The sequence below is a fragment of the Fukomys damarensis genome, unplaced genomic scaffold, assembly GCF_012274545.1.
Source record: "Fukomys damarensis isolate Sample0158 unplaced genomic scaffold, DMR_v1.0_HiC HiC_scaffold_22, whole genome shotgun sequence".
NCBI lineage: Eukaryota > Metazoa > Chordata > Mammalia > Rodentia > Bathyergidae > Fukomys > Fukomys damarensis.
In genome coordinates this window covers 27,729,560-27,742,702 of record NW_022900934.1, presented here as the reverse complement: position 1 = coordinate 27,742,702, position 13,143 = coordinate 27,729,560, and the positions used below count along the sequence as shown (strand labels likewise).

At 37.4% G+C, this 13,143-nt stretch overlaps 1 protein-coding gene across 1 annotated transcript in view; it reads left to right on the top strand.

The window, feature by feature from the left end:
* The first annotated feature begins 680 nt into the window (after window positions 1-680).
* Window positions 681-13,143, top strand: part of LOC104860347 (WW domain-binding protein 4-like) — a 23,033-nt gene continuing 10,570 nt past the window's right edge. Inside the window, 9 exon segments of the mRNA XM_010621492.3 lie at window positions 681-763; window positions 1,632-1,704; window positions 3,785-3,838; window positions 3,840-3,848; window positions 3,933-4,056; window positions 7,183-7,359; window positions 9,745-9,791; window positions 10,216-10,285; window positions 12,916-13,100. Coding sequence (XP_010619794.1) covers window positions 762-763; window positions 1,632-1,704; window positions 3,785-3,838; window positions 3,840-3,848; window positions 3,933-4,056; window positions 7,183-7,359; window positions 9,745-9,791; window positions 10,216-10,285; window positions 12,916-13,100 — 741 coding nt within the window. The 5' untranslated portion in view covers window positions 681-761.

The following is a 13,143-nucleotide window of genomic DNA, read 5'->3' as shown; positions in this document are numbered from 1 at the left end:
GGCCAAGTCCCAAGTCGCGAGACGCGCGGAGCCCCAGGACCAGCGATTTCCCCTTTTAACTCGGACAACGGCCCGCGGGTCCGGGTGGCTCCGCTGCTCCGAGTGCGTGAGGACTAGTTGGCAAAGCACCGACGTCTACTAGGCGGGGCCGCGCCGCCTAGCAAGAAAGTTCTGCGGCCAAGTCGCGAGACGCGCGGAGCCCCAGGACCAGCGATTTCCCCTTTTAACTCGGACAACGGCCCGCGGGTCCGGGTGGCTCCGCTGCTCCGAGTGCGTGAGGACTAGTTGGCAAAGCACTGGGCGGCGACGTCTACTGGGAACAGCTGTTTGCGTTCGGGACGGAGGCGGCGCGCGAGCTCCTCGGCCATGAGCCAGCGAGCCTAGGAGACGGGTGCTTCTGGATCCAAGGGGAAGACAGAGAGGAAGGCGGGCTGGCGCGGGGGATTGAGGGTCCTGCCCTCCGGCTCAGGTCCCGTCGCGCTTTCTCCCTTCTCGGTGACCTCAACCCCTTTATACCGACCCCACCCCCAGAAGTCTAGTACCGCCCCTTTAGGGGGAGGGGAGAGGAGGAGATTTCAAACCCTGAGTCTTCTGGGCACCCGTAGTGGGAAGCCGTGGAACGCTGGTCCCAGGGCTCAAGGGAGGCGTCCACGGTCAGCGGAGTTTTGGGTGGGCCGCGCGCCGGGCCGGGTGCTTCTCCTGTGGCTTGGAAAAAGCTAGAGTGAGCTGTACCCTTGACGCGCGGAGCGGCTGACGCAGTCATGTGAGTTGGGTTTCAGGCCCTAAACAACACAGTGTTGTTTCTCCGGGACGCCCTCTCTCTCCCCAGGGCTTCCCACCCCCTCCTCCGGCCCTTCGGCGCGAGGCTTGGCGGACTTGCTCTTAACTCGCTCGAGTCCGGCCCTGAAGTGCGAAGCCGGCTTTCTGGAGTCTAAGCTGGAGGCTGCAGCCGGTTGAGGCGGCGGATGGGACGAGTGGGATGGAGAGGGGGAAGATGCGGCGCCTTCTCTACGAGTGATCGAGGGTGGCGGGAGTCCTTGTCGGTTCGGAAAACGCTTAAACTTTGGGCTATTATGAAGCTTTGGTGTTGGGCTGTGGCCCCTGCTGCCGCCCCTGTCCACTTCATTCGGCCATCTGTGCATAACGTAATGATTTTCATTTGGTCGGCGAGGTCTTTTGGCCTTTGCAATTCTTGTCCCTTGCCTCAAGAACGACTTGTATTAACTGATAGTCTTGGAAGGGTCACAGTCTTTCCCCCAACGTAGTGTTGGGTTCTGTTCTTTTGATGAAAGTAAATTTAAGAGCACTTTGAGTTTTTCGCCGGCCTCCGTTTCAGCACCCCACCCGCATCACAAAGGATATTTTTCTCTTCAGACGTTCCTCGTTTCTTCCTACTGTAGCAAAGTGTGAAAATTTTTAGGTGTTTTTTTTGAATCAGCTTGTAATCAATCCCATGCTGACCTTTTCTACTCTACTAGGAGCAAAACTTCAGTCGACTTGCCTGCTCTACAGAAATGATGAAACCGAGCTAACAAGACTCAGTAGCCGAAGCTTGTACAGTATATGAAACAAAAGTGTGCAGAATTTTACCTTCATTTTGAAGAAGCTTAGACTTCTTTTCCCTTTTTCAGGGCCGACTTCTGGAAGTCTCAACCAAAGAAATTCTGTGATTACTGCAAGTGCTGGATAGCAGATAATAGGCCTGTAAGCTGATTCCACTCTCAGAGATTCTCATAATGTTGTGCTTATGTGGACCGCTGCTTTCTCATCTAGGTTCAGATCAAAGCACTTTCGTTCATATACATTACTCTTGATTCTTCAAAACATCAAAAGATTTTTATTGTCGTATTATTTATTCCCTTTAAGAAGTTATGAGCCTTCTTCCTTTTCATTAAGCTGTACTTGATTATGAAGCCAGATTATTTCTATGCCCTTTCTGGAAGTGACCCAACTAGTAGATATTCTCATCCCTGTGTTTATCAAACACATTGCAGTATACTGGGAGTGTATGTAGATCTGTCACATACTGTACTGTGCAAAGAAAAGTAAAAATGGAAAAGCCCTTGTAATGTAAAAAAGCTGTGGTACTTTTTCTTGTGTTTCCTGCTGTAGAGATAATTGAATATATGTGTATTTTTGTCTAGATCTACCTTTGAAGATATAGGGCAAAAAGCACAGCACCGATTTTCCTCTTCATATGTTAACAGTACTGCGTATGCGCTACATAATAAACCAGAGTTTCCTTTTTACATGGCAGAGTTGAATGGACCAAAGAGTAATAGTCGCATCGTTAACAATGCTGTATTCCTTTCATAGACTTTTACTTTAAAAATGCATGCGGTTTGAGACTTTTGTTTTTAAGTTCTTTATTTTATCTGAGTTCAGCTGTCCTTACAAATAAATGCTAGGAGTTTTAAAAACCACACAAATCACTGAAAATCCTCTTCTTTCGAGGTACCCAACAGTAGCAGGAATTGTATGAGTTAAGTAGAGTAAATAATCCCCTCCGGTACACTGCCTTTATCTCCTTGAATTAACACACACTGATTTAACCATTAGAAACAACATTAATTTCATTTTGAATGGTCTTATAATATTGTATTCTTTGAGTTCTGTAATCAAGTAGGAAACCCAATGTATAAGAAAAAGATGACTGCTTTACAAAGTCACACTTTAAAGAGGCATTCACAATAGTATTCTAGACTAACTCAGATACTATGTCATACAAGAATTGAGTAATACAACTTAATTTTGCAGAGCTCTTTCATGTCTTACTACCACTTAATACCAGACATATTGTATTCTTTGAGTTCTGTAATCAAGTAGGAAACCCAATGTATAAGAAAAAGATGACTGCTTTACAAAGTCACACTTTAAAGAGGCATTCACAATAGTATTCTAGACTAACTCAGATACTATGTCATACAAGAATTGAGTAATACAACTTAATTTTGCAGAGCTCTTTCATGTCTTACTACCACTTAATACCAGACATTTGTGATTTAGGGGGAATTTCTGGTTATTTAAATAGTAATGTTCACGTACCCATTCTTATACCCATCCATCCCAGTTAACACCACCACTCCACGTAGGTTATCTTTTTTTTTTTCTTTTTGGTATGGGGGAATCAAACTCAGATCCTTGTGCCTGTGAGGCAGGTGCCAGAACCACTGAGCTAAATCCCCAGCCCTGGGTTATCATTTTTTCCTTTTCTTTTTTATCATTTTATTGTTTATAATATAGGAGCAATTTTTAAATGTATATTTCTTAAAATTTTGAGGCATTAAGGATCATTGTTCTCTGTCTTTAATTTAGCAAATAGAATGATAAAATTTTGGAGATGCACTGGTTTTGACAGTTGATGTTGAGAAGTGTTTCTTTAAAACATTGTCTTCATTCATGTTTTAAGTCCTAATTTAGTCATTCAGAGTACCTTGCATTTTTCTCCCATAATATGGTCATCTTGTTTTAAGAGCTAAAGTAAAATCTAGTCAGAAGGTATAATAAATGAGGTCCAGTTTCCTAGCATCACTGGATAAAAGGACAAGATTGCATTACAATTAATCCGTTTTAAGGGTCCAGGGATCTAGCTCAGTGGTTCTGGTGTCTGCTTTGCAAGCACAAGAACCCGAGTTCAATCCCAACTGCCCCCCAAAAAAAATCAGTTTTATCTTTTCTACACATCATTTTAATTTGTTTTCTTATGTTCTAGTCATATATTATGCTTACTGGATTTTATTGTGTTTAACTCCTTTGTATTTTCTCTTTTTTTTTCATTTTTAAGAGTGTTGAATTTCGTGAAAGGGGGAAGAATCATAAGGAAAATGTGGCAAAGAGGGATCAGTGAGGTAATACAGATTAGTTCTTTGCAAATTTTTATGTATAAATGTCAGTACTTTATCTCACTGTACCTTTATATGTATCCTATGTAGATTAAACAGAAAAGCCTGGACAAGGCAAAAGAAGAAGAAAAGGCATCAAAGGAGTTTGCTGCAATGGAAGCAGCTGCCCTGAAAGCATATCAAGAGGATTTGAAAAGGCTTGGTTTAGAGTCAGGTAAAAAAGCCAGCAGATTTCAAAAGTCACGTGAGCTTTTAGTGTTTGCATAAAGAGGTTATATACTCAAGGTATAACCTGCTTTTATTATGCCCTATTTAGACTATAGGACCCACTTATACACTTATATTTTGCTTTTTTTTTTTTTTTTTTTTTTTTTTTTTTTTTTTTAGCTTATATTTTGCTTTTAATACTTCCTCTTTTAACCCCTTCATTCACATCGACCATACTGCCTTCGTGACTGTGTAGTCCTAGCTCCGTTGTAGCTGAGTGATTAATTTCAGAGGTACCTTGAATGTTTCAGGTATTCCCCTTATTCAGTGGAAAGATAACTATTGATTGAAAAATAAACCTTGCAGGAGGTGAAAATAAAGTATGCTACGTACATATATGAATCTGCCAAAATGAAACCTATTCATCTGTATAACCAATAAAAAGAATGAAAAACTTTGCAAAGAAAAAAAATAAAACTTGCAGTATAACTACTAGTCATTTTACCTATGTAGTCATAACTACAAATATGTATTTTTATACTTTAATATATAATGAAGTAATCTCTTATGGACAAATGACTGTACTGCTACAAAGCAGATTATTTTGAGGATTAAGGATAACAAAATTCCAGGTAAAAGGTATTTTGATTGTATCTGCCTTGTCATTGAACTGAGACTGTAATCTGGGAAACTTCTGGGAGCATTTCTTCCATGACAAATCCATTGTTTTCAACCCAGGCATTTAGCAGATCTCATTTGAACTTGCATAGTGGTTGGGTTAATCGACATGAAATGGCATTACTGTATTTTCTCTCAGTGCTAGGGATTGAACCCAGGACCTTTGCACTGAGTTACATCTCCAGCCTACCTTTTGTTTTTTGGTACCCGGGATCAAACTCAGGACCTCTGATCGCCAGGCAGGTGCTGTGCCACTGAGCTAAATCCCCAGCCGCCCAGGCTACTTTTTCCATTTCCTATTTGAGACAGTGTCTCACTAAGTTGCTAAATTGCCAAGACTGGGCTCAGATTTGTAATCTTCTTTTCCTCCATCCCAGAGTACTGGAATTACAGGCTTATACAACCAAGCCCAGCTGGAATGCTTTTTTTAATCTCTCATAAAAATAGCTTTCAATTAAGAATTTAAGTAGAGTACTGGTTAATTGGCATTGTGTTCATTAAGTAAGAACAGCTGTACACTATTCAAGCCTTTTTTTGTTGGTGGTTGTCTCCGGATTGAACCCAGAGCCTTTGCCCTGAGCTACATCTCCATCCCTTTCTTTTCCCTCAGATTTTTACATAGAGTCTTACTATCTTCTCTAGGCTGATCTCAAACTTAATGATCCTTTTACCTCCACCTTCTGTGTAGCTGTGACATATACAGACGTATACCACAGTACCTGGCTTTTTGTGTTCTGACTTTAGAAATACTATTTTAATATTAGTACTAATATTAACTATACTGGTAGTTAAGGAAGGGAAAAGAGATGTGTGGTTCCATGAAAACAAAACATTTTGAGAGGAAGAAAAATAGGTGTTTCTATTTAGAAGTGGTTGAAAATTCATCTTTTCTCTATTATATGAAGTAAAAGTACAGCAGTGCAATACAAAGAAACGGGCTTTTGAAAGTTCACTAGCTGCTAAGATTTCTGTAGACATCTTTAGAATTTTTTTAAAATTACACATTTTATGCTGTGGTCTGTGGGGAGGCCTCAACGATAGTGAAATACATCTTTTAAATAACATAGCATAGCATTTTTAGTGGCTGTGGAGTAGTTAGGAGCTCACACTTTGGAGTCAAACAATTGCCTCACTCGTTATATGACCTTGGATTTTTACTAAAATTAAATAACATGGTACAAATTGCTTATTACAGTGACTAAATGTAATAAGTTACATAAAGTTAGTATACCATGACTTATTTAACTAATTTCTTCCTAGTAAAGTTAGATTGCTTAGACTTTGCATTGTTTCAAAGACTACTGCAGTATGTCTCGTGAAGCAGGCATCTTTTCACACTTATTTTATGTGTGGGTTCAGTTTAAGAAGTGAGATTGTAATAGTATAGAAGTGTGAATACAATAGAAGTAGGTAATACTGTGCTCCAGAAATTTTGGGCTGATTTACACTTTCCCTAGGAAAAAAAAATTACTAACTAGTGTTAGAAACGCAGTACATCTTGCTAAGGTTTTATCTCCAGGGTACCACCACCTGCCTTGCAAGTGCAAGATCCAGAGTTCGATCCCTAGTACCAAAAAAAGAAAAGCAGTACAGTACATCCGTATAAATACCTGATAGATCAGACTAACATTGGATTCGATATTCTTTTCAGAACTCATTGATCTATAAAAAAATTATTTTTATTTACATTTCTATTGCAATGAAGGTAAACATTCATTCTCTGAGTTTCCTTTGTGCAGTGGTACCTCAGGTCACAAACTTAATTCTTTCCACAATTCTGGTCATAAAATGAATTGGTTGAGAACCAAATCAAATTTTCCCTATAAGATCAACATTGAACCTAACCACTGAATTTGATTCAGTTCTCTTCCAGTTTGTGACTAGAATCGTGGAAAAAACTGTGTGTGAGCCAGAGTATCACTATGCACTTAGAATGTGTGATTTGTGAGAAATCTTTTTTAGAAATGGTAACCCTCGTGTTCATTATAAATATTTTTCATATGCATATATATGCATATATACCGTACAAACAAAGGAGATTTTTTTAAAAAAATGTTTTTGTTTGTTTTTGACATACAGGAAAATACTAATTTTTATGTAGCCAAATTTAGCATTTTTTTATTCTGTGCACCACACACATACACACACAGTATTGAACAAAAGGCCTTTGCACTGAACTACATCCCCAGCCCTTTTCTTAATTTTTATTTTTAATTTTGAGACAAAGTCTCACTAAGTTGCACAAATTGGGCTTGAACCTGCAGTCCTGCCTCAGCCTTCCACAGTGCATGGCATAAAGACATGCATCACTACACCCTGGTTTGTTTACCATAGTTTGAGGATAATTTTTATAATAACGCATAAAGGCACCAAAAGAATATTATCCTTTTGATTAAAGTATTTTGAGAGAAAAAGTTACTTCAGCTTCTTTACCTTTCTTTCATCTTTTTTCTAGAAATCTCAGAGCCAAGTATATCACTAGTACCCAGCATTACCCCACCTCTCTTTGCATCAAATCAACAGAAAGAGAAGAAGAAGAAGAAAAAGAAGAAGAAAGATCCTTCAGAGGGTAGAGGGGTAGAAGGCAGAACCTCTGCGGGTTACCCTTACTGTTATGAGCTTATCACAGGAGGTAAGTCATGTAAGCACAGAACTAGTAGAGAATAGTTCCATTAGTGGAACAGAACAGTTTCTGTTTAGGGTTTTTATTTAATATTGAAACATTTTAAACAAAGAAAGACTGTAACTTTTCATTTTTATCGAAAGTTTAGAAGAAAAGTATGCTTTTCAAAAAGTACCCTTCTCATTGTGGCTCAATGCCATGCTTAAAAGTCTTAATAATTCCTTGCAAATAAACTATAGCTTTATAGTTTTCAATAATATCTTCTGAAAAAGTGAACTAGCGAAAATAAAGCACTTTCATTGAAATAAGGCTTTTCAGATCCACTTCATGAATTGTAAGGTTCTATTTTCTACCCAGTTGACGGTTGTGAGCAAGAAACTGGTTGTCAGCAAGAAACATTTCTTTTTTAGGTTGTCTTGACTGACAGTGAATCTCTCCTTTATATTGTCAGATATTAGTTTCAGTTAGATACATGATGTTTTTCAATAAGAACATCAAAAATATCTTTTTATGTTCCCTAAAAACTAAATATATTTGGAATTTTTATTCCAAATACTGTAAAGTTTAGGGAAAATAAATACATTTTTCTTACACCCCAGAAACATGAAATTTAGTGGCAGCAATAATAAGCTTGTTACAAGGAGGAATTTTAAAGTACTATATGGAAGTCTAATATGTTAGCTGAAAAAATCAGAAATTGTAGTTATTTCAATCAGAGAAATTATCACAGATTGCTTTTGAGCTGATCTCAGAATAATGTCTTATCAGGAGTAGTGGTGTACACTTCTAATCCCAGCTACTCTAGAGGCTGAGATAGGATCACAGCTTCAGGGCCAGCCTGGGCGACTGTATTAGTAACATACTCTATCTCAAAATTCAAAAAAAGTTGTAAAGATTGGTGGTGCTTTTCCATGGGTTCAAAAAAGCCAAGATCAATATCTTATCATTTATATGCCTAGCATCTTATTGCCTAGCAAAATAGAAACATTCTGTAAGTATTTTGATTAAATAAGATTTCAGATTAATAGGATAAAGTACTTCAGACAGAACAAGATGAGCCACAAAATAAAATAGATTTGAAAGTTTAAAGCCTAGAAAATTAACTAGTGGGGATAAAACATAAAGTTCTTTGAAGATATCAGTACAAAAGCATGAGGCTGGAAAAATAGATTGGGGCCATATTGTGGGAAGCTGGGAGACCAGTGCTATGATTTACTGGGATGAGATACTGGAAACAAGTTTAAGCAGGACAATAATGAATTCAATTTTGTCTGTTGAGTTTGAGGTACCTACAGAGCGTGGCAATTTTCAGTAGCTGATTGCTGGAATCTGGAGGTACAAATGCTAAACAGAGTGGCAAACAGGTAATGTTAACTTTGACAAGTATATAAGACTACAGAGAGGAGAGCAAGAAAAAAAAGAGAGTGTGTAGTATGTATGTTAAAGAAATGGGTAGAAAAGCCAGCAAAAAAGAACGGTCAAGAAAGTAGGAGGGCCAGGGATTTAGCTTAGTGGTGCCACTGCCTGCCTCACAACTGCAAGGTCCTGAGTTTGATCCTCGTACAAAAAAGAAAGTCGGGTGTGAAGTTGGACGTGGTGGCACACACCTGTAATCCTAGCACTCTGGAGACTGAGGCAGGAGGATTGTGAATTTGAGGCCAACCTAGTGTACTTAGCAAAATCATCTCAAAAAGAACATAGGAAATTAGATGAGAAATCATGCAAAAAGCTTGAGATGACAATATTATTTAATTACTGTGCTCTTTAGAATCAATGAATTTTGGACTACATAGAAATAGCAGTGATTTCTCAGAATTTGAACTCAGCCTTCACTGAAGTGCCTATTGTAGTTCAGCAATGAAGATACCATAAAGAGGTACTGGGGATGAGAAGTCTTTCTCAAATATACTTAGAAACTAATTTCTTTTTTCTCTTCTAGTGTTTCCTTCACCATTGTATTTATATACTCTTGCTTTCAGTAATACATAATTCTTGCATACTTTATCTTGTTCCTCTTCTAAGTTATTCCATCTCTCACTCTCCTCTGCCCCCAGATAACAAAAATGCCATTCCTTTCCTGCAAAATTTAATAGGCTACATTCCAATGAACTCATTGAAAGAAGCAGAAGCCCTACCTCGCTCTAAAAATTTCTCAGAAGTTCCAGTTATTTATCATTTTTTTTCCTTACTTCTTATCCTTTGTTCTGTTATTTCTTGGTTCTATAGCATTTACCTGTATACTTCAGCACAATACTGCGGGAATACATGGTTTTTTGTTTTTCCTTTTTTCAGTTACGTGTTAAGCTGGTATTTGTATAATTTTTTGCTAAATTAAATATTTTGGAGTGTTTTAAGCAAAAAGATTTTTATAAATGCATTATATTTTGCTTTAAGCATCTCAGTGGGAGAAACCTGATGGATTTCAAGGAAACTTAAAAAAGGTAACAAGTGTATTGGTAGTGTTTTACGTTATTTTTTAAACTGATTGTCTTCTGGGGTTTATGTAAGCAGATTTACTTCCAAGTAAGCCCTTTCCCTCCCCTATCCTTTCTTCCTGTAATCCTTTTGTTACAGGCCTGGGTAAAGATAAAATCAGTGATACCTATTCATAAACCCCATCCATGTAAATATTAATTGTTTTATAGTCCGTTGGCCATCCTGATGTCCCTGTCCATCGGCAAGGGATTCCTGGCTCTTAAAAGTGAAACGTTCTCTACTTGAATGTCGGCACATGATTACCACAAACCAGCCGATATTGCTGTCACAGTCCCCAACTTCCAGATGTCAGGTGGGAAGGAATAGGTGGCTTAGTTATTCAATATATAATTATTAACTTCAGTTTACTGCTTTTTTTCCTCCTATTAGATGAAGGCCATTTGGGTAGAAGGTTTAAGTGAAGACGGTTATAACTATTATTATAATACAGAAACAGGAGGTAAGTGTTATCTTTGATTATCTTAACCATGAAGTATCCTTGCAATTGCTTATTAATCTGCTGGGGAATCATCTGAATGTGAGAATTTTAGCATTAAATAAACAATTCCTTAGCAAGCATATATTATTTTTGTAAGTTAAAACATTAATGCAATAAAAAACAAAGATTTGTCACGTTTTGTAGCATGCAGTAATGGTGTTCTGAATTTATATAGCATGTGCAGATTTGAGAGACTCATTTAAACCAATTACTGGTTTTATTTTATTATTTTATAAATATAATTTTCTGGGAGGTACCTCATAGATCACCCGATTCAACTTTTATTGTTGTTGTGGAGATTAAACCCAGAGCCTCATGCTCGTTCTACCACTGAGCTATACCCTGCAAAGCTTCAACTTTTTTCCTTTTTTAAAAAACAAAACTATGGGCTGGGGATTTGGCTCAGTGGTTCTACTGTGTCTGTTTTGCAAGCACAAGGGCCTCCCTCCACAAAGCTTCAACTTTTTTCCTTTTTTAAAAAACAAAACTATGGGCTGGGGATTTGGCTCAGTGGTTCTACTGTGTCTGTTTTGCAAGCACAAGGGCCTGAGTTCGATGCCCAGTACCCCAAAAAACAAAACAAAACAAAAACCTAGCCGGGTATTTAGCTCAGTGGTTTTGCCTCCTGTCTCGTTTAAGCGTAAGATCCCGAGTTCGATTGCTGGTACCAAAACACAAAACTGAAGCTATTTTAGCAGTGGCTAAAATTGTCATATTTCCACTTTAACTAATTAAATGTTTCCATTACATAAATACTTGTGAAACATGCATTGTTACTAACTGAATTTTTCTAATTAATATTTTTATCTAATTTCACAGAACTTTAAAAAATGTGCTTCATTTCTTACTGCCATTAAATTTGCTACATTGTCTATATAATATTAATATAACTTGGGGAAGGGTTTTTATTTCAATTCTTAATATACAGACTGGGCGTGGTGGCACATGCCTGTAATCTCAGCACTCGGGAGGCTGAGGCAGGAGGATTGCTTTGAGTTCAAGACCAGCCTGGGCTACATAGTGAGTTCCAGGTCAGTCTCAACTACATAGTGAGACCCTGTCTCCAAAAAAATAATAATAATAATAATTCTTAATATGCAAAACCTTCTCCATAGCATTAAACGTAACAGTATTTCTCTTTCAGTTTAGTTAAACACTGAATCTTTAGTATAGTACAGTATGGTTTTAGAATTAGAGCTAAGTTCATTCAGTGCACAATTTCTTTTACCAGTGATGTGATTGTGGACAAAATAGACATCAGTCAATTTACCAAAACAGTACCTGGTACATTGGACTTAACAAATTATTTGTGTCTTAAATTCTTTTTTGTTACTTGTGTGAAATTTAGATGAAGAAAAGTATTTTTCATTAGCACCTGCACGTATTACAGGCCTGTAATATTGAATGATTTGGGCTTATGCCTGCAAAAATCTAACTATTAATAGCAATTTCTTTTACTCTTAAAACCATCTCCTCCAGACATTAAATTGTTCAGTCTCCCATTTATTAAGTTAAAAATACAGACATGTATACCAGACAATTAGACAAGCTTTCATTTTACTAAAAACGCGGTGAACCACTAGATGGCAGTAGAATTCAATTGCGGTTTATTCCCCTAATAAAAATGACATTATATTCATTCAGATCTTCATATGATTTCACTTTGTGAAAATCCCAGAGAAATCTTTGTGATAATACAGTCCAAGAAATCCCATCAATTTCATTGTGTTTCTTGAAATTATTGTCACATAAGTTGTGAGAGTCCTTAAAATATCACCCCATTCTTATATATGAGTTATAGTTTATACAGCTAATAAATAAATCTGGGTTTGTAAATTGAAATCAATTTTGAAAGATAAAAGAGTCAGAGGTTTGAGGTTTATCTTCTTGATCTAGTATTAGTGTGAAGTGAATACAGTATTATAGAGGTCACAGTAAAAAATATTACAATGTAGGTTATGCCCATATTGAGAGAAACACTCATTACCAGTATTGCTGAAATGCAAAAAAAAAATGAAAATAGGGCCTGGGATTTAGTTCAGTGGCACTGCACCTGCCTGGCAAGTGCAAGGTCCTGAATTTGGTCCCTGGTACCAAAAAACAAGCAAAAAATAAATTTAAAAACAAAAAGTGGCCAAACTAATAATCTAATGTCAATTAAGTACAGATGCATAGCTAGTAATGATCTTGAATTTATGCACCTGATAGATGTAACAATAAGTGTTTCTGTCTCTCATCAATGATCTAAGGTTTAATAATTGTAAATAATATAATAAAATATTTGAATTAAGTCAGGCATGGTGGCACTTGCTTACTATAATCCCAGCACTCAGGAGGCTGAAGAAGAAGAATCACAAGTTCAAGGCCACCTAAACTACATGGTGAGGCCCTGTCTCCAAAAAAACAAAAAACAAAAAGTATTAGAATTGGTCAGTAAATACCATGACTATTTAAATGTGTTGAGCAGGATCCAAATGGGAAAAACCTGTATCTCAGTTCACTGACCTCCTAAGGGTTAATAATTATAAATGATTGAAAGCGTTAACAGTTGGTAAGTAAATAACATGACTGTTAAAAAATTTGTTGAGCAGAGTCCAAATGGGAAAAACCAGATGATTTCATTCCACACACTGGCAGTTTGCTTTCTAGTAAGGCTAATGAAAAGTCACTTGGTACAGTAGAAGAATCTGAGTCATCACATAGTGAATCTGATGGAGAACAAGAAGCAAAAGGAGAAGTCTCTACAGAAACAAAACAGCCAAAAATAAATTTTAAGGTAGGCTCTTGAGTTCCTTATCACAAAAATTTATCCATTTATA